The 25936-nt window shown below is 36.6% G+C and overlaps 1 protein-coding gene across 2 annotated transcripts in view; it reads right to left on the minus strand.

Annotated features, from left to right (window-relative positions):
- mdga2a (MAM domain containing glycosylphosphatidylinositol anchor 2a) overlaps positions 1 to 25936 on the minus strand; it is a 146413-nt gene that overhangs the window by 7780 nt on the left and 112697 nt on the right. The window contains exons 10-14 of one of the 2 annotated variants that reach the window (XM_056234036.1): positions 23110 to 23258; positions 7683 to 7860; positions 6541 to 6558; positions 1528 to 1548; positions 120 to 275 (exon numbers count right to left, since the gene is read on the minus strand). In XM_056234036.1, the coding sequence (XP_056090011.1) occupies positions 120 to 275; positions 1528 to 1548; positions 6541 to 6558; positions 7683 to 7860; positions 23110 to 23258 (522 nt within the window). The remainder of the gene's footprint in view (positions 1 to 119; positions 276 to 1527; positions 1549 to 6540; positions 6559 to 7682; positions 7861 to 23109; positions 23259 to 25936) is intronic. The other variant, XM_056234037.1, reaches the window with a different exon arrangement.

A 25936-nucleotide genomic window follows, 5' to 3' on the forward strand; every position in this document is an offset into this window, starting at 1 on the left:
ATGAACAACAATTCATTAACTTATTTGTGAAAATATGAATCTTGAATTGTTAAATCCACATCTGTCTATATTTAACTTACAGATTTGATTTAATACTAAGTGGCACATGTGCAGTATACCTTGTTTAGAGCCACTGCGGTCACTGCTGGGTCCAGTGTTGGGTGTATATTTAGTGTCCCTGGTGGCAGCGCTATGTCTTGTCCAATCAAACTCTTCGGTTTTATCTTGGGTGAACATACAGATGGTGTCCTCTTCGAAGCCGCACTGAAACTTACCTATGGTTGTTTCAGCAGAAAAAAAACAGTACAATGAAGAGTGTGCAGAAAGAGCATCTAAAAAGCTATTCCAGAGTGATCACATATTTGTACATAAATACATTTTTGGATGCTTATTAGACAGTTAAAATGTACAATATCAATGAGAACATCTTAAACAAGCTCTTTTTAAGATCTTTAGAAAAACATTTGTACAAATTTGAAAAACTGCTTTCATCATTATCATCATCAGAGTTCAACATTTATGAACTAGTCAAAAACTGTTGATGTCACATTTAAATGTTTCACCCATTTACTGTCACGCTATTTATGACCATTAGAAATTACACAGAAAAAATTAAACCTTTAAATGACAAATTTGTTAAAAAATGTGATGGAATTAAACATTTTTCATTTTCACATGTTATAATAACAATACAATCCATGAATTTAATATACAATAAACCTTATAGGATTTGAAAACATTTGTATGTATATGCTTTCAAATGTGTATAATTTGCATAATACATACACTATAGTTTGAGGTCAGTAAGATTTGTTTTTAAAGAAATGAATACTTTTATTCATCAAGGATGCATTAAATTGATCAAAAGTGAGAGTAAAGTTATTTATAATGTTGCAAAAGATTTCTATTTAAAATAAATGCTGGTCTTTTGAACAAATTAAAAAAAAAATTCAAAAAATCCTGAAAAAATTTGTCACGGTTTCCACAAAAATATTAAGCAGTTAGTTTTCAACATTGATAATAATAATACAAATTCTCAGGCACCATATCATCGTGTAAGAATGATTTCTGAATAATGGCTGCTAAAAATGACCAGATAAAATAAATGCAGCCTTGGTGAGCATAAGAGATTTTTTCAAAAACATAAATAAAATTACTGACCTCAAACTTTAACAGTAGTGTATAAGCAGATGTATGACTGAACATAATTATGAAAACACTGTTAGATTACATTTTAAAATATAATTATTGAAATAGAAAAGTTATTTTCAAAAACATTTTAAAGATCTCTTACTAACCCTAAACTTTTGCACGTTGGTGTACATAAAAAAGGTAATCAGCAGCTGTCCATATGTTAATATTTTGATACATAATCTGTCTATCCAAACATATAAATGGCTATACCTATACCAATGAGATCACGTTGATCATTTACTCATGCTAAACTTCAAAAGGCAAAAGCTATAGATATTTTTAAATGGCTCTTATTCCCCCTTTTTTACTAATTCGAAAAAACCCAAAACTTACTCCAATGAGGATTCACCGGTGCTGTAAAACAGAAAAAAGAAGAGGTTACACGTGTGAAACCCTAGGCTTATAGTAGATAGTTTATTAATAAACCATTATAAACAACAGCAGGGGATTCAGAGGGGAGAATGCAGTTTGCCCTTGGAGAAAAGTGTTTAGAAAGTGCTTTGGGCATCATTACCATGTATCACACCGTTAGAGAGGGGAAATGAAATAGCGTTTCGGTGCAGGAGGGGGTGTTTGTGTGGGGAGAGGTCGCTATGGGGCTGTGCAATGCTCAGGTGAACCATAAAGACCTGTATCTCTCTTCATTCCATTCACAAGCAGCCTATCTGAGTGTGGCAGAAAGCCGTGTGCTTCCAGGCAGCCTCATTGAGGGCTAAGGTGCATTGTGGAAGAAAGGTTTCAGAGGGCATGTGTGGAAAAGATAGTGAGACTGAAACGATCCCTTTTTCAACCAACTAAGTTCAGTGCCTTAATAGAATACAGAAAAACCATGCGCAATCCTGTTTAAGTCAGAAAATGTGTTTGGATCCTCCACACTAAGCTTGGAATATCTATGTTGGGAAAACAAAAATCAAAGGTCAAATGTTTGAAAAGATAATATTGTCGAGGGCTCTAACTTTAGCAGAAGAATTGAAAGAAATAAGGCAATATAAGTGTCTCAAATTGACATTCCAGCAGTAAAATGAGTACAGTGTGTCAGTCGCCTTCTGGGACGGAAAAGTGGCATCGGTTCTGGCATTTGATCAGGCTCCTATAATGAGAGAGATTAGCACAACAGCGTTCAAACACAGCAGATGTTCACAAGGGGTTGTCAGTGTAAATGTCTGCTTTGTGAACTGCAGGGGGAACAGCTCCACACGAAATTGATGATACAAATGAAAAAGTAAAAAGTTGACAGGAGGGGGAAAGAAGGGGAATCAATTATCAAACGTCTGTTTACATACACAGGATTTACAAATGAATGAATGATGGGAAGTGTCATGGGATTTGCAACCTCAAGGGGAAAAGAGGTTTTTGTCAAGGAAGACAAAATGCCAGTGAGTCATTCCTTGAAACAGATGCCTTTTCTTTTTTGGTGGTTATTTTTTAAGTTAATTTATGTTAAGGTTTGGTGCATTCTATCAGACATAGAATGTCTTCAAGTGTTAACAAACTGCTTTTGGCATCTCAAGCTACGTTTATAAAGATTCATATGTTTGGACATTAAGAGAAAAAGGGAGGAAATGGGGTGGAACATTTCAAACCAAATTGCTGGTGCTCTCCATGTTATCAAGGTTATTTCCTCAAATCATTAACACTTAACAGTCAATAATATAATTATTATTATTACAAAAAATTTGATGGGAACGGCAATAAATGCTTTATCATGTAAAAGTGTCTGGTGTTAATACATTTTTTTTTTTAAATATTAAAATGACTGGCTATACAGCAATGTACAAACTCTTTTAACATACATGATTTTTTTTAAATAGAATAAAATAATTAATTCAATTACAGATAACACAATACTTTATCAACGGAATTGAACATGATTCGTATAAATACAATAAATTAGAACTGATTTTGAATTAATATATTTAACCCTGCAAAACAATAAACAATTTGTTATCGCTAAACAACCACATTACTGATAAAAAAGCACAATCAATATGTCTGTCACATGTGAACTGATCAAATTCCATGGTAACTATTCAAGACTAGCTGTTTTTTCCTATTGCAAAATCGCAATTTAGAAACTAATTATTCCATGAAGGTTACAGTTCCGTTCCTATAAAACTACCCAGCTGTTTCTAAATGGGGTAAGGAGGGGAGAGGCCTGCTTTAGTTAAACTAAACAGATGTTGCATATTTGGAAACACGTGCCGCATTAACACACTCTCTAAATTGATGGGCTTCATGTTCTTTCCCTTTCCCTGTCTCTCTTCCTCCATCCCCGTAAAAGTACAATTAGAGCTATTGGAGCAGGAGGCGAAAGCAAAACGTCAACATCATTAAACACACAAGCAATTAGACTATCTCCCACTCAGAGAGGATTCACAGCCGCCCTACTCAAAGGCAAGCTTTAAGGTGAAATCCTACCATATTCAGGCCTTTCATTTGAACAAAGCCAGAGAACAACATAAATGTGCAGAGCTGAGTAATAAATTGCAGTAATGCATTTCAGGCTAGATACAAGCCATGTTGTCTTATCATTGAAACTGGGGTTTGTGATACAAAACCCGAAGGCATTTCAGAAACAATATGTTATCACTGAGTCCAAGTAATGCACCCCACACATAATCAAAGGCCTATAAAAATTAATGAGTAGAATCATACATGCATCCTCATCAGCATATTTCATATTCATCCATTTTGCTACAATGCTTGCATTGACTTGCATTAGCATTTAAATGACCTGTATTCGATCATTATTATTAATATTATCAGCAGTAAACAACTAAACAAAGAAATAATGCCATTTATGACAACCTAACCCCATAGTAAAGTCGTAGTGAGTTGTACTAACTGTTTGACAATACAATTATAATAGCTTGTTAGCACTGTCCTCTCAGCCTGTTTGTGTTCTCTGAAAGGCTCATAAATAGCTGCCAATTGGTGGCTTTCCAAAGCAATCTACAGGCAGCAGCAAGTTTATGTGTTGAATAACTGCTTTATAGAATGACACCAAATGACACAGTCCATCAATTCTTCTTGGTAGCTTGTTAATTTGTCTGGCACTGTCCATGCACGAATGTGAACAGCAGCCATTCAAGTCTCAACAAACACTGTGAGACCTTTGCCACAAGTTGCAATGGCTTGCCTTTCCAATACTTTCCAATAAAAACCACCAAGTATGGGAGAATAAAAATCACTGAAATGGCAGATTCTGCCTTATTTTCATAAATTCTCAACATTCAGTGAAAAAAGTAAAAAATAAACACATATACACTGTGATCCAAAAATAAGAAATTCTGTCATCATTTACTCACCCTCATGTCATCCTAAACCTGTATGACTTTCTTTCTTAATATATTTTGGACTTATTCAACTGTTTTTTTTTTCCATACAATGAAAGTCAACAACATTGGATTCCAATGATTTTCATTGTATTGACAAAAACACTGAGACATTCTTCAATATTTTTGTTTTGTTTCACGGAGCAGAATTTGGATTTTTGTGTGTGAATTACCTCTTTACAATTAAATATTCATTGGTGTTTGACATGAACTGAAATAATGTATACCTTGAATGCAATGTAAATTGCTGTTGATTTAAGCATCTGCCATGTAAATATAAATGTGCTTTGTGCTTAGAAACCTTAGAAAGAAAGTCATACAGGGATGCGTTTCCCAAAAGCATCGTTAGCCAACTTTGGTCGCAAGTTCCGTCGTTATCAGCATAGTTCAATGAGTCGATGTTTCCCGAAACCATCGTTCCAACGAACATTCGCAAAAAGCATCGCAAAGTTGTGTGGTTGGAACGACAGCTCTCGACCTGTGGTTAAAAGCATAGTTTCTAGATTGCATGACATGTGGACTTAATAAATCCTTATCCTGAGCAAAATAAGCAAGCTGACATTCAGTACAACCTGTGTCTTTTTATTTAGAATACATACAAATGTCATTTACGTCTTTGAGTTTGTCAAGAGATTTAAAGCACCGTTTCTGAAGACTGCGCATGTGCGAACGAGCTCTGCAATGTAAGAACGAGCCTATGATTAAATCTGGAAATAAAGCGAAATAACTGAGAAAAATGAGAAATATTCCTCAGATGTCTGCAATTTATATCAAAACATCTAGCATTAATTAGATCTCAGACAGTTTAATTAAAATAAGTTATTACTCCACCACGTGCGTGACGTCATAAACCAACGTGGTTGAACTTTGCGACAATATGGTTTCGGGAAACAGTCGTGACTAGCTAGTTGATTTCTTCAACGATGCATCGTACTATGATAGTGAAGCATCGAGTTACCTCGTTGTACGGGAAACACACCCCAGGTTAGGAACGACTTGAGGGTGAGTTAATGACAGAATTTCATTTTCGGTGAACTATCCCCTTTAACATTAAAAATGAACTGGACATGAACCAAAAAAATTGTATACCTTGAATGCAATATCCCTTTAGATTTAAGCATTTGCCAGATGCATAAATGTAAACACAAAGGTGCAGTTTTAGCAAACCAATAGAAGGTACTATCCTCACAGAGAGCTTAATTCAACCGTTTACATGGCTTAAATTCCAGTGTATTGTGAAAGCTGGGATATGGATTTTGACTGGTGTGATTGTGTTATCACCTTCTCCAGGCTATTTGAGCCAATTAAAATGCATAATGTCACAGTGGCAAAAGCTGGACTCTTTGATGGAAGTGCTCCTGGTGTGAAAGCCATCCCATCAATACAGATGGTCTTTTCCTATGAGCCCTGTGGCAAAATGACTTCGGGGGAATGGAATAGCAGTGAGGGAGATGTTATGGAATGAGACATTTTCAATTTTTTAGCACTAGTATTTCCATTACCTGACACAAAGACCGTGTTGAGCCATAGGGCTTCATATCACATGGGTAAGCTGCTGAATAAACTATGAGCAGAATAAATCAAATAATGACCGAATGGAAGATTAAATGATTTTTTGGGGGAATTTTTTCCTCTGCTTTTGTAATTGCACCTGGTCTGTACAGATCTACGGGGGTCTTTTCTTGCTAATCCCTATTTTTAGAAGACATACAGAGTGTGAGGGGGAATTAACTAGTCTAGCATGTCACACCTCAGGACCCGTCGACTTTTCACAGTATTTCATGTCCATTACCCATAAGCAAAGGCTTAAAATTATGACAGAGCCTTTAAAGAGTCTCTAATATCACACAACCTCGATAACAGAACACTGTGCACAGTTAATGAATGTGCTCGTGTGCATCCAGCCATTGGTGAGGTCATAAAGCTGCCACATTACGGTTTTCCAGTAAAGAAGGGAAGGGGTTCAGGCACCACAGACGTAGGGTTTAGCAGGTGACTTGACATACGTTACCTGTGTCTCGACTGGCCTCTTTAAGAAGCACAAAGCAAAACCATAAGATCAATCTATAGCTCTGGTCAATTTTGGAAAATAGTAGATTACAAGCAACAGTTGCAACAATATGCATGTCAACAGATGAGTAATATAAATGGATTTTCCATGTACACAGCCAGCAGAGGTCTCTTTTACATAAAAAAGTAAATAATTAAAATGTCCTCTGCTGGTTATTTGTTGGATTAAAAACAGTTGAATCAACAATTACATTACTAAAAACGTAGCATTTGCACAATATTTAGAGCTGTCAAATCATCTGAACTGAAATGAAGGAAAAATGTAAGTGTTTTTAATAAGTGACCTTGACTTTAAGACAGGCAGTACACAGACAGTATCTGCTCATCATTGACATGATTCTTGGTTTATTATCTATGTTGCAAGAGCAGTTATATATTAGCAAAAGTCTGTGATCACAGGTCAAAATTTAGCATTTTTCTAACTGAATAATAATAATTATGCATAGTAAATGCATAATAATTTGAGAGAAAAGTGTAATTCATTTCAAGCAGACTTCGACTTTGGTCTCTGTGGACTTTTTACTAGTGGTGAACTATTTAACATTTTATTTTATGGCTGATACTGTAACAGATAAAGGGTTTATATTAAAATTCTATACAATTTTGTCAAGTTAAAATGACTAAAAACTAAAATCAGCTGTACATTTACAAACAGCTATATACCACACTTGAAAGGTAATCTCTGAAAAAGCAAAATAGGGGGACTTTAAATATTACAAATGAATTTAGGCATCACAACATAAAGCACAGTATGCAAAATGGTTCTCCATTTTGAGATTAGCTAAAGACGGCCTTAAACAGTGTTATTAAATTATTATTATTTTTTAAAGATTAAGTTAGGGTTAGATGATGGTAAAGAAAATCTAAATGAAAAAATCTCTAATATTGACTGATAAACAATATGCTACAGTGTCATGCATCCCTATTTTTGACCTCACTGTATTTGGAGACTCTACTATACTTTCTCTAAACATACAGTATTTTATAGAGCTAAGTTCACCATCATGCTATGGTGCTTTCATGTATTAAAATACTGAGAACATTAAAAACAAACATGACCCTAATCAAACAAGTTTTTCTTACCACTGTAGTGAATGATCCGTTCTGTTGAGTCTCCCTCTCCAAACCGTGTTATCGGTGTGAGGCGGACCTGATAGGCCTCAGGTTTGATGAGTTCGGTTAGGTTGTAGGTGAGTAGTTCTCCTTTCTGGATATTGTCTTCTGTTGGGATTTCCTGCTCCCACCATCTCTGATGCCCCGTCTGAGGTAAAGAGCATAATTACAGGTTCGTTATTCCAACACCTAATGATTAAGCATCAAGCCAGCACACGCATAAGTAATGATCCTCCAAAAGGTCCTTTTAATAACACAGAGTCTCTAGGGAACAAAAACCATACATCTTGATATGATGTCTCTGCACTATTAATTAAAAAACATAATTTCAACATACTAATATTATAATGTAACACACTATGCCTAATATTGAAAAGGGCTGATCACCTCTCTTTCTGTGTCCATTTTAATGTCTCACAGAGCTATTATGACATAATGTCTCATGATATAAAGAGTATTTTTCTCTCTCTCTATTTTTTAAGTTAAGAACCGAAGTTTTTTAAGTTAAGAATCTTATTTAAAACTTCAAATTCAACTTTTCTGATTACAATTGCACCAGCCAATGGCATTAATCAAAATGCACTGGCACTTCCCGAGACAGCCCCACTTGTCTGATGCAAATCAGTACAAATTCTCTAAACAAACACCTACACACAGCAGAGGTGGCATTTTCAAACAATGATGCTTTTCACTGAGGAACGAAAGCGCATGAGGTGACAATCACAAAAAGTTCCTGAATGGGCAAAAAAGAAACACTATTGAGTTTTCAGTGAGATATGTGAGCCGGCTAATTGATTTTGACGAGGCATTTTTGCTCCCTGACCCTCTCAATTAACTTTTTGCAAGCTGAATTAGTGCAATATTAGAAGTCAATTCATTCCTTCAGCTCAGGCTTGAAGGAAAGCATAAATGGATTTCGGCTGATGCCCTTTTATCGTTGTTGTGGTGGTAGATGAGAGGACATATCTAATTAAAATCCAGCACCTATGAAACCTTCCTGGATCCCCTGAAATGAACTGCCGGGCAGTAAACAAACCAACATGAGTGCTCTAATCGCAAACAGAGAATCTGAAAGTTGTGAAAGTGTTTGAGAAACTCTGGGCTTTCATTTGCCTAGTCTCATGTCAACTCAGCAACTCAAAGACCTCATACATCTTTCATTACAAATATGGATTAAATAAGGATTAAAAGTTACAATTTCCAGTGAGGATAAACACAAAAGGTTGTTTTGGGGGTAAAGTACACAAATTGTGAGTGTCAATTAAAGAAAAAATGTTTGCCTTATCCTTTAGGAATTGATTTTATTGTGAAAAGTGGACATTACATTACACAAGAATGGAGCCAGTTTGTTGGAGTGGTTTCAGAGGTAATATTATGATAATATTGTAAAGACATTTTATTTATTTTTTAATAATATGCATCACTAACTCATGCACACCATATATTAAAAAAGTAAATAGGGTCAATTTTTGTATCATACTGGCTTAAATCCATCACCAAAGGGAACTGCTATAAGCATATTTACTAGCAAAATCATTACTACGGGTTAGTAATTATGTTCTGTTTGCATGGATTGTGGTGATCTTTTGGCCATTGTGTGCAGAGTTGGTCAGATTAACTGTGAACATTTGCAGCAGACTTGAACTTTTTTTCCGGTGACAACTATTAGGCAAGCTGTAGATGCACAACGACGGGAGAACACTCTTGTGCGGTGGCCGTTGATCTTGGCTGCAAGAATACGGTCTCAGAGCTTTGCTGACTGACAGCCGTACACAGACTCCCTCGGCAGTCAGCCTCATCACCGCGGGTCTCGCTGGATTCAAATACAAGATGATTGGTTAAATCAGTGGGGCGAGAGAAAGGAGGGGAGGGTGGCAGCAATAGCCCTGAGAAGTTGCCAGTGTTCCCATCAGGGTCTCTCTCTCTCCTGGTAACGAGATTTCCATCGCCAAATCCAATTACTGTTTATTGCTTCTGTGAGATTTCTAATTCCATGCCTGCAGATCTTGTAGAGGGGAAAAGCATCGGTGAAGGCATATATAAGGAAAAATAGACCGTTCTTCCCCCAAAGCACCTTACTTCTGCAATGCATCATACAACAACAGCATATTTCAAAGTCTCTCCTTTGTAAACAGAAAAAAAAAATCAATACATTCATAAGTGATATCATCACAGACAGCTTTCAGCAGCATTTGATCTTATCTATGCAAAGCCGCTAAACCCAAAACCCAATTAAACCCCACTGAAGAGAATCATAGAAGATCGTTTTCATATCCTAAAAAAATGACTCCTAACCTTCTCTAAACAAAACAAACCCCAATGTCAAGATTTTTTTTTTTACGCTAGCACAAAACACTTGACATGGAGCATCCTTCAACACCACATTTGGGTGGATTTCATTAAAGAAATGAAATGCATCTGCTTTTTCCATGTGGTTCGGTGTGCACAGCTCCAGGGACCTTCTGTTTCTTCCAACACAGCACTCAAATCTTAACACATCCTTGAGCAAGACACTCTAAACCTTGTTGTGGATGTGAGAGGCAATATTGAAGCACACAGCCCTCACACTGAAGGAGAGTGTGAGGAGCACAGGGACAAAGAGCACACATGTGCTGACAAAACAACCTGCAGGACCAAGCAGCTCTGACGAAATACTTCAAATTTGGTGCTGCTGATATAATACCCAACTTAAGTCTGTGGAATGTGAAAATAATCTATTGTGATTCAAGAAAGTGACCTTGGCTGACTGTATACATGAGACAAATTATAGGCCACTACTTGTGTCAATGTGCAAATAAATAATTCAGCTTTTTTTTTTTTTTTTTTAAATGACAAAATTAACCACAACAACAGAAAGCTCAGACAACTCATAAACTGCCATTCAAAAGTTTGGGGGCAGTTTAAAATAAAATAAATAAATACTTTTCTTCTTGAAAAGTATTAGCACATTTACAATATTCTTACTGTATTTTTTATCCATTAAATGCAACCTTAGTGTGCATGAGACTTTTTCAAAAAACGTACAGAGCCCAAACTTTTGAACTGTATACTGTATAACAAGTCCCTTTTAAGGAAAGCCTGTTCACTCGGTGGCCATATTTGCAACGCCTCCAGGTAGCCATTTCAGGCATCTATTTGAATGGGGTAATCCTGAAATCTCAAAAACCGCTTGCCAAACTCACAATTAAATGACATAATGATGATCTGTACCATAAATGTTGTTTTTTATGCTCAAATAGCATTAAAAAAGCTTATTTTTCAGGCTAGACCAGCAAACGCGCATGTGCAGTCCTAAGCGCGAGTCTCAGGTTTCTATGGGAACCGGAGCTTCTAACGGCAGCTGCAGTGATGCAATGTCTTTACCAATCAGCGATTGCCTCTTTTACTTAGAAGGCTGGACGCATTCCGCCATATTGCGCATTGCAGTTTTTCCCATTCATAAGTTATAGGAGTGAACCGTCTTTCTATATTTATAGTCTTCGGTATAAAATACAGACACCATATTTCACATCTTCTGAAGTTATATTATAGCTTTATGTGGTGAAAATCTTTTCTTCAGCAGCAGCAATCTTTAATCTTTTCTTCAGCAGCAGCTATCACAATCACATTATTGCATATGTTCAAATCTGGCACATTAAGACGCATCATGACAGTTTTGACAATGATGTCTTGTAACCAGTTTTGACAAACCACATTTCACTGTGCATATATATATAAATAAATAAAAATTAGTTTAAGATCTGCCAGTGATCACTATTCTACACAGTCACTGAACAGAATGAACATTTGACTAAAAATCTCCTTTTAATTCCTACAGAAGAAAGAAAATAACAGGTTTGGTATATGGCACAAAGGTGAGTAAATAATGACAGAATTTTTATTTTTAAATTCACACCTACAGAACTGGCAAAACGGCACAACATTTGATACTTCTCTTCAGGCTGGCAATCTATTTTGTGAGGATACACATCGCGACACTACTCTGAGACCCGTGGCAAAGCTACCAACAGCAGAAGGAAAACGCGAACTTTCACAATCAGCAGAGGCTTGACGCCAAAGGCTTTCTCTGGGGTCACTCGTGAGACAAGCATTATTATATTTTTTTAATGTAATTTTCATCTGCTTCTCATTATCATAGCTTAAGAATGCAGTTTCCCTCCTGGTTTCTCAGTGAACCATCTGTGCTCTAAACCGTATATACTGTATTTTGCCCTTTTCGGTAAATCTTCGGTTTGTTGCAGTTTGGCAATGAATTTTGATTACTAATCAAACCAAGCACAGTTCCGACACTCGCATTTGAGCACACAGCACACTTTAAGGCATTTTTGGCTATTCTGCATTACATACAAACCTGACATTTCCCTTTATCTGAACATGACCTTTATTCAAATACCATCATCAGAGAGATGAATACACAGGCCTCTTCTTTTATTCAGAGAAACATCCTCAAAACACGAGGTAAATTGAAAAATAATAATAATACACACGCACATCAGTGTTAACCATTCAAGAGGAACTGCCCCAGTAATCCAGTGGTGAACATAGGGAAAAACTAACTCCACTTAGAATATCAGCACTGAAATTCATACTGTAGTCAGACTAAATGAAAATATATATGATCTTCCACAGCACTGCTACTTCAGCACTCACCATTCTCTTTTCTTATGAATAAAAGAAAAAAGGTCAAATAATCTCTAGAGGTACTGGAACTTGCTGGTTACACAAGAAGGTGTGTGCTCGCTAAATAACAACTGTCTTTGCGATCAGAGTAAAAGCATCTCCATTCACCTACTCTCACTGAAAGTACTTTTGCCTCATTTTGTTCCACCTTTTTTGTTCTGCATTGTAATATATGTTGCCGGTCGGAGGTAAAATGGCTGGTTGCTATGGCAACTGGGCTCACTTCTCATTCATGACATCGTTCAGCAAATCTTGTTGTATAAAGACGAGCAGAGAAGGAGTTGGGGATGAAGGGAGGATGGGGTGAGTTGATATGAAAAGAACAAGACATTCTGCCCTTATGCAAATTCTAACCTAAACACCTTTTTGTGCACTGAGATACATCAACTCCACATGGGAGAAAGGAAATTATATTTTGTGTAAATAAGAACCTCATTAGTATTTGATCGAAGATATCCAAGAAAAAAGAGCTGATTTGCAATTCAAAACGAGGCAATTAAAGCAAATTATGATGATTTCTTTTTTCACCGCATACTTGGGGGCAACCTAAGGAAAGTTAATAAAAGAACTCTTTGCAAATGTTAATATACTAAGTTTATCAAATTAAATTATTTGGATAGCCAGCTTAATTATGAACACGGTCAAAGGTGAAGATGTGCTGATCTCAATACAGAAGGTTTTGTGAATTAAACCAAAACTTTCCTCGCAGCAGCTTCATCTGGATGTTCCAAAGGTGAAGCAGTGCTGATCTATGAACATCTCAAAACCTCCTTAATGCATATTTAAGTACTTCCACCCTGCAGCAATAAAACCTCGGCTTATAGCTACAGTATGCATAAGTTACGTGTACGGCAAATGCTAAACATAGAAACGTCATTTATTCGATGTATTCATTGGGAAGCATGCTATGGCACGCTAAAGCATTGTCTACTCTCTTTATTGTGAGTTATGAGCAGCATAGGACCACTAAACAACATAGACTAAGCCGTCTACAAATGCGGTCGGGCGATGCAAACTGACCCATCATTGATGCCATGTGCATTTAATGTCAGTTTGTGTCCGCTGCATTTCTAATGCAGTTTAGAACCATGATACAAAACAATCCCCTTTTGATATTTCCGTCAGTTTCCTTCTTTTTTAACAGCAGAGACTAAAACATTTACTTGAGCTCCAACTCAAAAAAAGTGTGAGATATTAGAATCTGGAATAACAATATGCACATACACGCTTACCTGTGCATGCAAAATATGAATCGCTTTCATTAGTGTAACCACTCCAGCGTGCCCCCGGTAATAAGACTTCACACAAGACTTATTTTGTCATAATACACACTAATGGCAACGAGCTTCACTTGTAAATAAGGTTTTATACTAGCATTAGCCCACACGTAGGCCCAAGGACATTGTACCTTTAGATGCTTCATCTGGTGCGAAGTAAATTGCATATTTCCAGAGAACGGCCGTGTGTCAATGTCGTGCAAGTCTTTGAATTAGCCCACAGGCCAGTTTGTTGACTGCAGAGTGCTGTTTGCTACCAACACAAATCCTCTGCTGCAGTGGAGATTAATATATTCTTGTTGTGGTACTGTAAATGTGGAACTGTATCCTAGCACACTGTCCTTCTGCACAAACAATTCATAGACTGAAAAGGTGGCCTATATTCAATTACGTCACAGATTGAAAGAGAAACACATCATTGAGTGTGCTTCTCAGTGTGAAACAGTGTGCATGAAGAGTGCAGAAGAGTGTCCTTGAATCTTTACTGTGGGTGGAAGCCTTGATATTGTATTAGCATGCAAGGGGTGTACTGTATGTGTGTGTTTGTGTATCTATATCAGTGGTGTTCTCTCTAAGGAGGCCAAATATAACGAATATAACCAAAATATAACAAATATGTGACTGAATAAAGTATAAACGGCTCATTTTTCAGAAGTAACAGTTTAAATGTGTCGCCCGTGGGCAAGTTTTCAGAAGGCTGCAACATCCCTTTCGCCTTCCTTGAGATCACATTGAGATACCAAAGCATAAATTTGAGGTGGGAATGGTGAGACACTTGATAGTCACTTGAGATCTGCGACTGGTTGATTGCCCTGTTAGTGTGATAATTCCCACCTCTCATGTCCCCATATCAACCAAACTGGGGGAAATGGACAAACTAATCACTAATTAAACAACTCGTCACTCGTATGTCACCCCTTTTTGTCGTCCAAATCTAATTGAAAATCAAAGACTTGTACTAGTTAAAACACTACTAGTTAAAAGTTTTAGGTCAGTAAGATTTTTTAAATGTTTTGGTTACACTTTATTTGGATAGTCCACTTTAGACATTCTAACTATATGTAACTTTACATCTGCATGTCAACTACCTGTCTGCTTATCTGCTAACACTTTATTTTGAAGGTCCACCAACATACATTCTACTGACTATAAGTAACTTTGCAAGTACTTTGAACAAAAACTTTGTCATTTTATTCAAATAACCCTAACCCTAAACTGTTTAGGTGTTAGGGTTATTTGAATAAAATGCTAAACCTAACCTAATGAGAGTTAGTTGACAAGTAGCTGAAAATTAATGAGAGTTAGTTGATATGTAGTTACAAAGTTACTTATAGTTAGAAGAATGTCTAAAATGGGATTTCAAAATAAAGTGTAACCATGTTTTTTAAAAAAGTATTTAATGCTCACCAAGGCTGCATATATTCGATTATGAAAATACAGTAAAAACAGTAATAATGTGAAATATTATTACAATTTAAACCAACTAATGACTAAAATAACAGAATTTAAAATGTATTCCTGTAATGCTTTACTGTCACTTTTGATCAATTTAATGCATCCTTGCTGAAAAAAACGTACTAATCCCAAAACATTTTCATAACTCTGTTTTCATAACATTTTTAAAAAGTAGTGTATGTAAATTCTATAAAATAGCGTGCTCATATAAACATAAAAAATAGTATAGTATTTATTGCTTGTTGGTAGTGCAACTTACTGTAAAAAGTGTTCCATTAACCTTTAACCAGGAAAGCATGTAAACACTGGATGGCACATGAAAAAAATCACATAAAATCAAGAAAAGAGACCTCCTGAAATGAAAGCCTCCTTATCAAGACAAGTGCATGCTACTGATCTATATATGTATGAGAACAAATGAGACAAACGTTAAGTTATCAGAGGGGGAATAACGAGGGTGAACAGTATGGGATTTCAAACCAGAGGGGAAAAGAGGAAGTCATGAGGGGGAAGAGATCTGATAAGTGCGCCCTGCTGAGTTCACTACTGAGAAAGCACTATGTGAGTGTGCAGAAGGGATGAAAGGCGGAGGGCGGCCCCGACTCCGAGATTCTATATAATTCCAGGGATTCCAGATAAAATGCTTTTCAGTTATGTCAGCAAAATGCATCAGGCACTAGTTCACCGGATGAATTTATAAAAGTATGCACATAAAGCAGTCAATTCCCCACTAAATATATATATTTTAAAGCATCACAGAGTGTTTACACTTGTTGTGTAGTTATCCTGTAAGACCGGGATTCCCAAACTTTTACTTGAAGTAACCCCTGAGTTTTTAAGTTATCATTGCAATAATTTAGCAAAAGATTAGACATGTTTATTTTTTCATCAACTCACAACTCCCTGTAGTTCCCTCACAAATTCCAGTTTGGGAAACCCTGCTTTAAGTAGTAGGTTGTCTCTGCACATTAAAATGGGAATAGGAGTACTTTAACATCTAAATAAAACCCCAGCACACTTGACCTTTAAATTTGTATTCTGTACTTAGTTTACTTAAAAACTAAAGTAGCACAGGCATAGTCACCATTTTAAAGTTAGAGTGAGCAAGTAACGTGGAACAAAATCCCATAAGCAGCCCGAGGTAAAAGGCTTCATCTCAGCACTACATGGAAAGTATGATCAATAGAGAGATTTTTACAATGCTGTTGAAACATTGCAGAAATATGATGACACACTTACAGAATGAATGCAATTCAAACACTCTACAAGAAGTCTGTGGGGGCAAAACGGAAGGCCGAGGGTCAATTCCCATCCCAAAGGTTCTTCATGGCTTCATTTGGCATCGATTTGATAATTATGATATTTATTTACTTGTGATAAGCAAACAGTTATAGTTTCAAATGAGGAAACAAACTCTGTGAAACCTTGAATATGAAATAGAATATTTTCGGAACTGGATTTCAGGGCTGCAGGAACAAATAAACAATAACAGAGGCTTTGGAAATGAGAAACAATATGAGTATTTTCCACACCAAACATCTTGTATACCTCACACTTTTAGGAGCCAAATTTGGTTTATGTCTTTGGAATTCGAAGGAATTAGATTTCTATAATGTGGATTTGGAAGCTTTATGTGCAAATGCCTTTACCACGCCTGGAGAACTAAATGTTGGACTGCAGCAGTAAAATAGGCTTTCTATTTCTCCTCTAGCCTGAGAGCTAAAGATAGTGCTAAAAACAATATCATTAAAGACACTTAATTCCCATTAAAGTAAACTCTGAAATCCCTTTAATTAAAGATGAATCGTTATACAACGTTTCTACAAAGTGCTATATAACTTCCTCTAAACATAAAGCTGAGGCAACTTGCAGAGGTGGAACCTATATGTCATCTAAGTTAGGATGACTTTTACAACAGAGTGTTAAGTGCCATAAGCACAGAAAAAAATGTTAATAGGGCTCGTTAAACTTGAAGTACGTAGGCTGTATAGTGAAAAATGAGGTCATAGAACATTAGGGCTGTTCATAACTATGGCTGCCCTTTACTGCTACTGTGAGACCAGTGCTCTAGTGGCTTTAATAATCCTTGAAGACCACGTTTAAGATGGGAAGCTTGCCGCATATTAGAACAATAGAGTTTATATACAGTATATTCAAAATCTCCATAGGGTTTTATGTCTATCCTATCTACATTGCAACAAAAAATGAAAAAAGTAACCTTGTTTACACATGCTACTGTACTAATATCAGGTTCAATTAGGATTGCACCGATATTAAAATTATGGCTGATACAGATAAGCCAGTAATTATTTTCATTGCCACGAATGTATAGCATTATTATTTCAGCTATAAGCCCAATACTTCACGAACCGCCTGGTTTGCTTGACATCAACATACAGGACTAAAATAGCGCGTGTTCCATGAAATTAGAGACCTTCACACAAGTGACCACAGCAGATGTATTTTATACCCGTTGTGATCGAATCACCCATAATGGATCTTTATATAAGGTTTAAACCCAAAGTGCAACTTCATGAAACATGCTCAGAAGTTGGAAAATGGCACATCATTACTTGCAGATTCAGATTTGCAGATCCTCATGATTAAAAAGAGCCCAAACTCACCATAATCCGTCACTTACTTAGATATTCCTAGTTTTAACACACATAAAACCTCACAGACATTATCGCTCGTAACTTCATGAAACATGCATAGACCGTGCAAAATGGCCCATCATTATTTACAGCAGATTCTCACGAGAGTCAAAACTCACCATAATCTCTTAGATCTAGATCTATAATCTCATGTGTTTTAATGGAGTTATAACAATAAAACGACATAAACCGGAAACACTTGTTTGAAGAGGTTTTGGATGCTTGACTAAACAAAAACACTACCTTGGTTCCAAATGCTGTAACTTTTGATGACTTTATGCTATCACCACAAATATTTGGTTCCAGATACAGCTCGCATGTAGCGGATATTCATTAAAATAGAATTGTCCTCCTACTGTACCTTATTTCCTTCCTGAGTTATTACATGCCAAATTAGAAAGATATGTAACATTTCCCTTAAGCACACTTTTTTTGTCTTTTATCAGCAGTTTCTCAGCACGAGAGTGTCCAAATGTAATGAATTTTTGTAATAAATGAAAAAAACAAACACCTTTTACTTTCTCTAAAAGTTTTTTTTTAATCATACGATACCTACCTTTTGACTCTCGTTGCAATAGTTTTGGAGTTATGAGTCTTTACTTTTATGTATGTCACTCAGAAAAAAATACTTTAAAAATGCCTTCAGGGCTTGAAGGGTTAAACAGAACCACTGATTTGATTCTTATTGAATCTCTTTCATTGGGTATACATGTTTCTCCACTATGATTTTAAACAGAATGAAAGGAAATAACAATCAATCAGTCTGAAAGCCTGTAATAGACCAGGCGTTTCGTTAAAAAAACATATTTAAGAAACCTTGTCGGAGGTTACACTATTCAACATTTTTTTTTCTAGAAATTACATAAAAAAGATATATTTAAAATCGTTGTATTTATTGCTCTGTGCATGTTCACAGCCCCAAAGAGTGTTAATATAGTACATGAAGGCTATAAAAAGCAACGGTAAGCAATCTCATTCCTAAGGGATCTATAAACACGCCAGCCCCCCACAGTGAAATTGCCCGTCCCAGGGTTAGGCACTGAAGCGCTGCCTAATATGCTTGGCTGGCAGTGTCTCCGTTAGCTAGCGCGCACTCCAAACCCTCTCGTTTAGGATTGTCAGGCTAAGACTTCGCATGCCCGTTGCGTCCTGGAAATGTCACTAGCCAAAGCGGGCGAAGAGCCCACAGAGCGTTGCGAGGCACTCACGTCGACAGGTGACCAGGCGAGACAACATGATGGATGAGCACGTAGGGGAAAAGCGGCATGTTAAACAGAACAAATAAACTGCAGAACAACAGTTGGTGAACAAAAAAACATGAGCAGAGGCCGTGTAGAGGGAGAATATAAGAAATTAAAGGAGAGGCCAGACTCCTCCATCATGATCAGAACAGATGAGTCAATCACCACCCACTGCAGGCACAAAACACAGCTCCACACCCACACGTGCACACAGACACACACACTAAAGTACTGAACGGATGCCCCCGCAACCACTTCACACAGCTAACCTCTGTTCGCTGGGGTCCCATCCTTGATTTCTCCTGTAAAGCTTATCTTATTACAGCAGCTTCATCCCACCGGACACAGCTGTTAATTAGTTTTCTGCCCCTTCTCTTGTTTTTGACTCTCTTTTCTCTTTGCAGTGCCAGGTGTGCTTTCAGTTGGGAAGTCATCAAGGATAGTACAAGGTGTCCTCTCTATAGTGCAAATGACACGCATGCTGTTATTTCTCTTTGAGAGTTAATGAAATAAATGCTTTCTGCTGATAAAGGTAAATGTGACATGTGACAGATGCTGGGAAATAAAGCTCATCTGAATTCAAATGGATAGAGTCTTTCCTTTTCAAGCCTGTGATGTGCATCTTTTGAAAAAGTTTTGCTTTTGCGACATGCTTGAAATTATTTATTAGAAAATCTAATGCTAACAGCTGCATTACATGGGCATTATGGGAGGCATGGATTTGATTATTTTCTGATTCTTCAGTCCATCCACTAGAATCATTACACTCCAGAGGACACATGCAGATGGGGTGGCATGCTGCTTTTACAACCACTTTAAACACCATTTTTTTTTTCAGATTATTTTATAACCTGTAGCCATTATGACCTCATATAAATTAAAGTAATTTGTCACACTGTAGGACCCTTTAAAATTAGCTAGTGAAGACAAAAATGATTTAATACAATTTTAAGAAATAGTTTCAGGAACACTATACCATTCAAAAGTTAGGGGTCAGTAAGATTTTTTTTGACAGAAAGTAATATTTAGCAAGAATGCGTTAAATTAATCAAAAGTAAAAGAAAGTTCACTTACATGTCTTTAACATTTATAAAATTAAAAAGGTTTATTTCTATTTCTCAATTTCTCTATTTTCTTTCTATTTATCTTACAGATTCTACAAAAGTATTAAGCAGCACACAAAATAAATGCTTCTGAATAGAGACAGAGCGCAGCGCGTCATAATCTGAAGACCACGCCCACCGGGGGGTGGGGGTGGTTGGGGGGACAATCCAACCGTCTCCATTGACTTTGCATTGCGAGAGGCTGCCTCCTTGTCATTTATGACTTAAAACAAAAAAACAAAAAAAATGTCTAAAAGCTGCTATGTGACAAGGTGTACAGCAAACAAGCTAAATAACGCAGAAATAAATTTTTATGAGCTGTTGACAGCAAACAACGGTTGTTTCAGGACATAAAAGTGGATACAGGCAATACGACATGAAGCATCAGCTGGAAGAATGGGTAAACTGTGTGATCCTGATGTGCAGTAAACATTTTGTCACTGGTAAGTCAAATATCCAAATGTCAGTTTTATATATTATATTTATGCAAGCTAAACTGTAGCTAATGCATAACTAACACTAGCTTGCTAACTTATTTTAAGTATCGCTATCAACTGCACCCCAACTTCCCTATATATCTGGCTCTATTTTTTGTCCATAAATAATTTATTAATTTATAAATTGACATTTTCGTCTACACTAGAGAATCTTGGAAAAAGATTATACAAAGAATACATCATTCCAATAAAATGTCCCCTTTCTCTGTGTGAGTGAGGCAGAGAGGGGTGATAAACAAGCTTTATTTACCACAGTAGTTGTTTTAAATTAAGATACTGTTACCTAGATGATTACAATATCATGTCACGTTCCAGTGGGCGTGGCCTAAATACGCTCTGTCTCTATGATGCTAAAAATTCAGGTTTGCATCACAGGAATAAATTACATTTTAAAATATATTAAAATAGAAAACAGTTATTTAAAAATATATTAAATATTTCACAATAATATCTACTGTATTTTTGATCAAATAAATGAGCATAAGAGCATAAGAGACTTCTTACAAAAAGATTAAAAAAAATCTTACTAATCCCAAACTTTTGAAATTGTTCTACATTTAAATAAATACAATTTTAGATAATATACTAGTTCAACCAAAAAAAACAACAACGTATTTTCTTGTTATTTATATCATTCTAAACCCATAAGCATTTTTTCATGGAATACAAAATATGGCAGTTCTAAAGATCCAGAAAGGATAAAACACACGCACCAAAACACCAAACAGCCCCAAAATAACCACAACCATAACTATATGACTTCAAAAGACTTGGAATATAGTGCATGAGTTGTATGGACTATATTGATTGTGTTTTATTGTCTTTATTAGCCGCGTACCAATTTTTCAAACATTGCTATTTTTGTTTTCCTAGAACGAAAAAACAAGCAAAAAACAAACAAACAAAGGTATACTGGGATACATTAGGATGAGTAAATGATTACCAAACGTTCATTTTTGGTTTACTATCCCTTTAACCCATGGTGTTATTAAAAATAGGTTAATGGACATCTCTACCATCAACCAATATTGCTCATGTGCAAACACAAAATTCATCTCAAGCTCAACAATCCCTTGAGCATTAAAAGTAGAGTGCTAACACTAGTAAACATTACTAATAATGCAATCCCAAAACACAAGCAATGCAGAGACCTTGATGGAAACTGCAAAAAGCCTGAGAGAATGAGAGGGAGAGAGAAACAAAATGAAACGGAAGGAAAGAATACGGGCGAAAACAACAACATGGCATGGCAAGACGTGTTACGTGTACTTTGCATTGACTTTGAGCACCAGTAGGCAGCCACTAGCAAAGGCGAATCTGACAAGGAATAAATCACCCCACATGATGTCATTATAAATGGCCGTGGACGCTGCCATTCCAGCTGAGCAGAGGAAGTGTGAAGGAGAGGGTGACAGAACAGTGTGATGATGACTCGTAATTGACAACCGCACTGCTCTGCGTGACCACACGCGCCGAGGCAGAACAGTACAGCGCTAAAGCTCTTGGACAAATATTAGCCCTACTCAATAAACAGAACGTATCTGTTTCACTGATGTGAACTACGTCAACAGTAACCATAAACGTCTCCCGTGAATCTTAATAATGTTCCTTGACTTATCCTATATGTGTAGGATGTTGACAACTAAACTTGGTCTAATTCAGTATTACTTTAGCACTGCCTTCATAAGCAATCGTGCACACCATTCTGCACACAGGCCAAATGCACCATTAGCATGGATGCTATAAAGACAATAGAGTCTATAAACAATTATATATTGAGCACAGCCTTTCTCTCACAGTTTTTTTCACAGACGAGAAGTTGCATTTAACTTGACTGGCTTTTAAAAATAGAACTAAGCATTCTGGGAAACAGAACATAAACTTTTTTATTTAAAACATATCTTGAAATTGTCCTATCTAATAATGTATTCAAGAAATACAACTAAAGACCTTAAAAAAGCAATTAATACATATAATGAGTCCGATGAAATGAGCATGATTTTAATTTATTTACAAATTACTTTAATCATTAATTAACTCATTTAACTTTTAACGTAATTAAAACAGTTTCACTACTTATTAGTATTGAAAAAAATCTGCAAAATAAAATTCCTGTGGTGTGACCAACATGCAGAAAAAAAAGGAAATGATATCATAAAGAGGACCCCTGCAGATCCCCTTCAGATATAAGAAAAATACATTATAAATACATAATTTAATGGATATAGAAGAATTACTTTTTACTTGACGGTTACACCACATGACATTTTTAGAGTCCAAACATTTTTAGAGACCAAATGAAATCAACATAAATACAAAGAGTACATTTCTAAGAACTTGGCACATGTTTTAATTTTTTTTTCTTCTCTTTTCATTGTGGACATGTATTCACCCTTACACATTTTCCACATATCTGTCATAGATCTGGTATGAATTCCAAAACATACCACTGATAAAATAATCTTTAAGTACGTGTTCAGACACACTTACCTGCTTGATACCAAGTCGATAAGCCATGATACGGTCGACCGCATTGGGATTCATTTGAGTCCACTGAAGTTTGAAGCCGTAGACACGAGGTTTGTTCTGCCACAGAGCGCTGTAGGTGTCATAGTAGAACTCGGGTGCAAAGGCTTTACCTGAAAATACACATTGGCTTATTACTGTAAATTCACAGCCACATTTCAAGGCCAAAACCAACACTGAACAATTATTTGTTTTGTCCAAATAGAAAACTCAGATATAAACTTTTAATCTTGAAGAAAAAATTTAGACAGATGTGAAGATTTCCATGGATTGTGTTGGCTATAAGTTGCAGATACAAAAGTGGCAGATTCCACATTCCCTCTACATTATCACAAATATTCTCGATTTAGGATGTGTCAGATACATCATTTGAACAAAAAGTAAACCACAGGGATTTGTTTTATAAGGTAGGTCTGTCTTAAAGAAGTAATGTTTTTACACCAGTAATGCTTTTTTTCTAAGTCATGTTTATAAAAGCTACGTAAATGCCCTAATTGAACTAAGGCCTAATCCTGGCTTAGTCTAAGCCCTGTCTGTGAAACCTGGCTATAGTCTGCTGTTTAGACCGGCAGGTCAAATGTCTGGCGCACTGAAGTGATGCTATTGTGAATGCATTTATAAACCATTGCTGGTGGAAAATGAGTTAAAAAAGAGGAACGTTCTCCATCAGAGGTTCAAAGGAGACAGACACAAAGCAAAGTCATTAGGAGAGCTCATCTCTCTATCTGCTGAAAGCTGACAAGCAATGAAAAATATATGAAAACCCGAAAGAAAAAACTGTTTTGTATCAAGGACTGTCTGTTTCTTGCCGAACTAAAAAACACTCGCAGAATCAAAGTAAAAAAGAATAAATATATTATTTGCAGACAACAAATGCGTTAAGCTCATGAAATGAAAAGAAACTCTATGGTATGTCTAAAATAGCTGTTTTTACAGTACATTGCTGTGACAGCACAATTTGATAAACAAAACAAACAAAAACATTATTGTGGTTAAGTGGTAGAAAGGTCTTGTGAATGAATGCTGGAAAATTATATTGTTACAATAATTGGCTTTCATATTGACATTTTACTAAAACTAAAAGAAATTACTAAAATGTATTAAAGTTGTTTTAGAAAGCAGAATAAAACAGTAAAAATACGTTCCACAGTTTCTTCTTTTTGTCAGACTGGTCACTCCATCCAGAAGTTCACCTTTCTGCAGAGAAATTTTGAATGTCCAATTCGGTAGACACATCTTGGAGGGTTACATTGAGAAGAGCGAGAATGGAAAATTTGCTGATGTCTGCAGGTCAGGAATAAGGGCTGTCACCAGCACTTATTTTATCCCCAGCTTATTAAGAGGGAAAAATCTAGAGCCAATGCTAATAAGTCCATCGAGTTTACTCTGCTTAAGGATAAATTTGACTCCTCTGGGAATCAATGCTTGAGTGAAGGTGGAGTGAAAAAGCAGGAGCATCATACACACATGGCTCTTAAATCAGCCTAAGATGGAGAAAGATACATGTGGTACTGCATGGATCAGCTGTCACTTAGCAGAGAGGCAAAAGAAACACAGCGGCTCCTGCAGCCAAGGTTTCTCAGAGTGCGTCCACTGTGCTCTACAATGCAAATGTACACATGCTCTAAAGTGCAAACCTTTGATCCATTAGTTTCAGGGTTGGATCAATACCACAATTCTGAATTAACCTTGTCTCAAGGTACATCAGCATCTAAATGGATACTAAACCGACATCTTATGCAACAAATAAACAGCCACGGACAGCAGAAGAAATTAAATTCGTCTAAAAATAAATGTGATAATTTGACATCAATAACTCAATAATTAAATCTGTGCTTAATCTCTTTTGGGTTGGTATTCACACATTCACTTGGATTACACATGTAAACATTTTTGGTACTACTGATGCTCAATTCTTCTTAAAGCTAACACTAACAACCACTAAGCCTTGATTTATGTGTGTTTGCCTGTGTATATAGACACTATTCAAAGACCTTTAAAGACCAAGCAAGAGACCTCTGGGATGTGAATACCAGTAGTTGTGTAACTGAAGTTGGTTCAAGGTGTTCGTCATGCACATATCAGCACTGTCACAACAAAGGACCTGTGCTCATACTACTGCAATCCTCACCTCAGCACATAAGTACTTTATATTTGACTCCCCAGCAGTTTGCAGCCATCAACCAGTGGGGAGTACTTACTAACCCATCAACCGCAGGCACCCTGAAGCAAGGCCGTCCATAAGGGGGGATAAAGGGGAACGTTTTCTGGGGCCCAGCCGCTGGGGGGGCCCATGCAGTCCAGCAATAATTATGTTCATCCTAAATATAAGCAAAGGTTACCATATTTTATTTTTAACCAAAATAGCACCATTTATTGTTGAAAGTGAGAAAAAAATCCATTTTATTTAATGTTGCTTGAGTAAAATGTAGCCTGTGTCATAATGAAACACCCCTCTCCTGAAAATGGTCTGAGTAGGCTATTTTGTTGTACGTAAGTCAAAACGCCAGTGCTTCGCGAGTTCGCGCCAGTTCGCGGTCAGCAGCACAAGTGAGTGACACGATGGAGTGCGCGAATTGACACGGTAAGACCATAGACAGTAAAAGAAAAAGTAAGACCTATTGCTCACCATCTCCCCAGTGTGATTGAAGCAATCGATTGCCTAAAATCGTACTGTAAATTATCTAATGAGGCCTTATCAGATGCGCGAGGACTGAGAGAATATTTCATGTCATTTACAGCAGTTGTCATGTCATGTGCACCGTCCAGCTAAAACTACTACAACATGATG

The sequence above is a fragment of the Rhinichthys klamathensis genome, unplaced genomic scaffold, assembly GCF_029890125.1.
Source record: "Rhinichthys klamathensis goyatoka isolate OS25496 unplaced genomic scaffold, OSU_Roscu_1.1 h1tg000387l_1, whole genome shotgun sequence".
In the NCBI taxonomy this organism is placed as follows: Eukaryota; Metazoa; Chordata; class Actinopteri; order Cypriniformes; family Leuciscidae; genus Rhinichthys; species Rhinichthys klamathensis.